The 2,036-nt window shown below is 67.1% G+C and overlaps 1 protein-coding gene across 1 annotated transcript; it reads left to right on the plus strand.

The window, feature by feature from the left end:
* The first annotated feature begins 611 nt into the window (after positions 1–611).
* OTUD1 (OTU domain containing 1) lies at positions 612–2,036 on the plus strand. The gene has a single exon (XM_006869903.1). It carries the CDS (start codon positions 612–614, stop codon positions 2,034–2,036), a length of 1,425 nt encoding a protein of 474 aa, XP_006869965.1.

Raw genomic sequence — 2,036 nt, forward strand, 5'->3', positions numbered from 1 at the left:
GCCTGAGAACCTCTGCGCGCGCCCGCCTCTTGGCCCCCGAGGGCGCCGCAAGCTCAGCGGGCCACGCCCGTGACGTACACCGAGCGGCGGGCGGGCCAAGCGCTCAAGTGAATGGGGCGCAGTGACGAGCCTCACATTCCAGTGAGCCCACGTGACTAGGCCGCGCTGCCCGAGGTAAACAAGCCACGGCCCCGCCCCCCGTCCTCCTCCGCTCTCCCTGCACTGTTTCTCGCCAGCGGGACTCGCTCCAGCTGGGCGGGCGGCTTCCTCCGACAGTCCCCAGCGCTCGCCGCAGGTCGGAGCAAGCGGAGCGGGCACGGCGGTCCGGTTCTGCGGGTCGAGTGCGCTGGCCAGGGTCGAGCGTCCGTCTCCTCCCCACCCCCACCACTCTCTGTGGCGCAGCAGGAATTTGGCGGGGACCTGGGCGCTATTTGCAGTTCTTGACGCTGAAGAGGAGGCTTCAGGTGGCCCTTCGGTCATTCCTATTCTAAGGGCACTGGGTCATCGTTCTCGGCCGGCTTTGGCCGGCCCCCTCCCCCGAGCCCGGAGGGTGTGTCCCCCGTACCAGGGTTCGCCGCGCCTATAAGGGGGCTCGAGCGGCGAGTAGGGACATGCAGCTCTACAGCAGCGTCTGCACCCATTACCCAGCTGGGGCGCCGGGTCCCACGGCCTCTGCCCCCGCTGCGCCCGCCACAACTGCCGCCCCTTTCAAGGTTTCCTTACAGTCCCCGGGACCCGCCAGCGGTTCGTCGGAGCCCGAGACTGGTGAGTGCCAGCCCACCGCGGCCGCCGAGACTAGGGAAGCCGCTGTTGCCGCCAAGATGCCCGCCTTCTCCTCCTGCTTCGAGATGGTGTCCGGGGCCTCCGCCCCCGTCTCAGCTGCCGCCTCCAGCCCGGCCGGCGGGTCCTGCAAGCCACCGCTGCCGCCGCACTACACGTCCACTGCGCAGATCACTGTACGGGCCCTCGGCGCTGAGCGCCTGCTCCTCCGCGGACCCGAGCCCGGTTCCCCGGCGCCCGCCGCCGCCCCGCGCAGCCGCTGCCTCCTGCTGGCGCCTTCAACCGGGGCGCCTGTGCCGCCGCGGCGGGGTTCCTCCGCCTGGCTCTTGGAGGAGTTGCTGAGGCCCGACGGTCCCGAGCCTGCGGGCCTGGACGCGGCCCGGGGCGGGCCGGAGAGGAACTTCCGACTGAGCGAGCACCGTCAGGCCCTGGCCACCGCCAAGCTCCGAGGCCCCGGGCCGGCCCCCGCAAGCCCTGAGCCCAGCCCGGGCTCGTGGAGCGAGGATTCGCCGGTGGAGAGGAGCCCGCGGGGCTGGGAGCGGCGTGGAGAGCTGGCCGCCGTGGACGAGGCGCGGCAGGCCGAGGCCGAGGAGCCCCCATCCAGGAGCGGCGAGGTGGCCCCGAGCTGCGCGGCGGAGGCGGGGGTCGTCTCTAGGTCGGATCCCAGAGACGAGAAACTGGCCCTGTACCTGGCGGAGGTGGAGAAGCAGGACAAGTACCTGCGCCAGAGGAATAAGTACCGATTCCACATCATTCCCGACGGCAATTGCCTCTACCGAGCCATCAGCAAGACGGTGTACGGAGACCAGAGTCTGCACCGAGAGCTGCGGGAGCAGACGGTGCACTACATCGCCGACCACCTCGACCACTTCAGCCCACTGATAGAGGGTGATGTGGGGGAGTTTATCATCGCTGCTGCTCAGGACGGGGCGTGGGCCGGATACCCGGAATTGCTGGCGATGGGGCAGATGCTGAATGTGAACATCCACTTAACTACTGGAGGGAGGTTTGAGAGCCCCACCGTGTCGACCATGATCCACTATCTGGGCCCTGAGGATTCCCTGAGGCCTAGCATTTGGCTCAGTTGGCTTAGTAATGGACACTACGATGCGGTGTTTGATCACAACTACCCGAACCCGGAGTACGACAACTGGTGCAAACAAACTCAAGTGCAAAGAAAGCGTGATGAAGAGCTTGCCAAATCCATGGCAATATCACTATCCAAAATGTATATTGAACAAAACGCATGCTCTTGA

Source organism: Chrysochloris asiatica, unplaced genomic scaffold, assembly GCF_000296735.1.
Source record: "Chrysochloris asiatica unplaced genomic scaffold, ChrAsi1.0 scaffold00137, whole genome shotgun sequence".
NCBI lineage: Eukaryota > Metazoa > Chordata > Mammalia > Afrosoricida > Chrysochloridae > Chrysochloris > Chrysochloris asiatica.

Excerpts from the sequence above, each read along its gene's own strand:
- OTUD1 (XM_006869903.1), top strand. The coding sequence starts at position 612 with ATGCAGCTCTACAGCAGCGTCTGCACCCATTACCCAGCTGGGGCGCCG.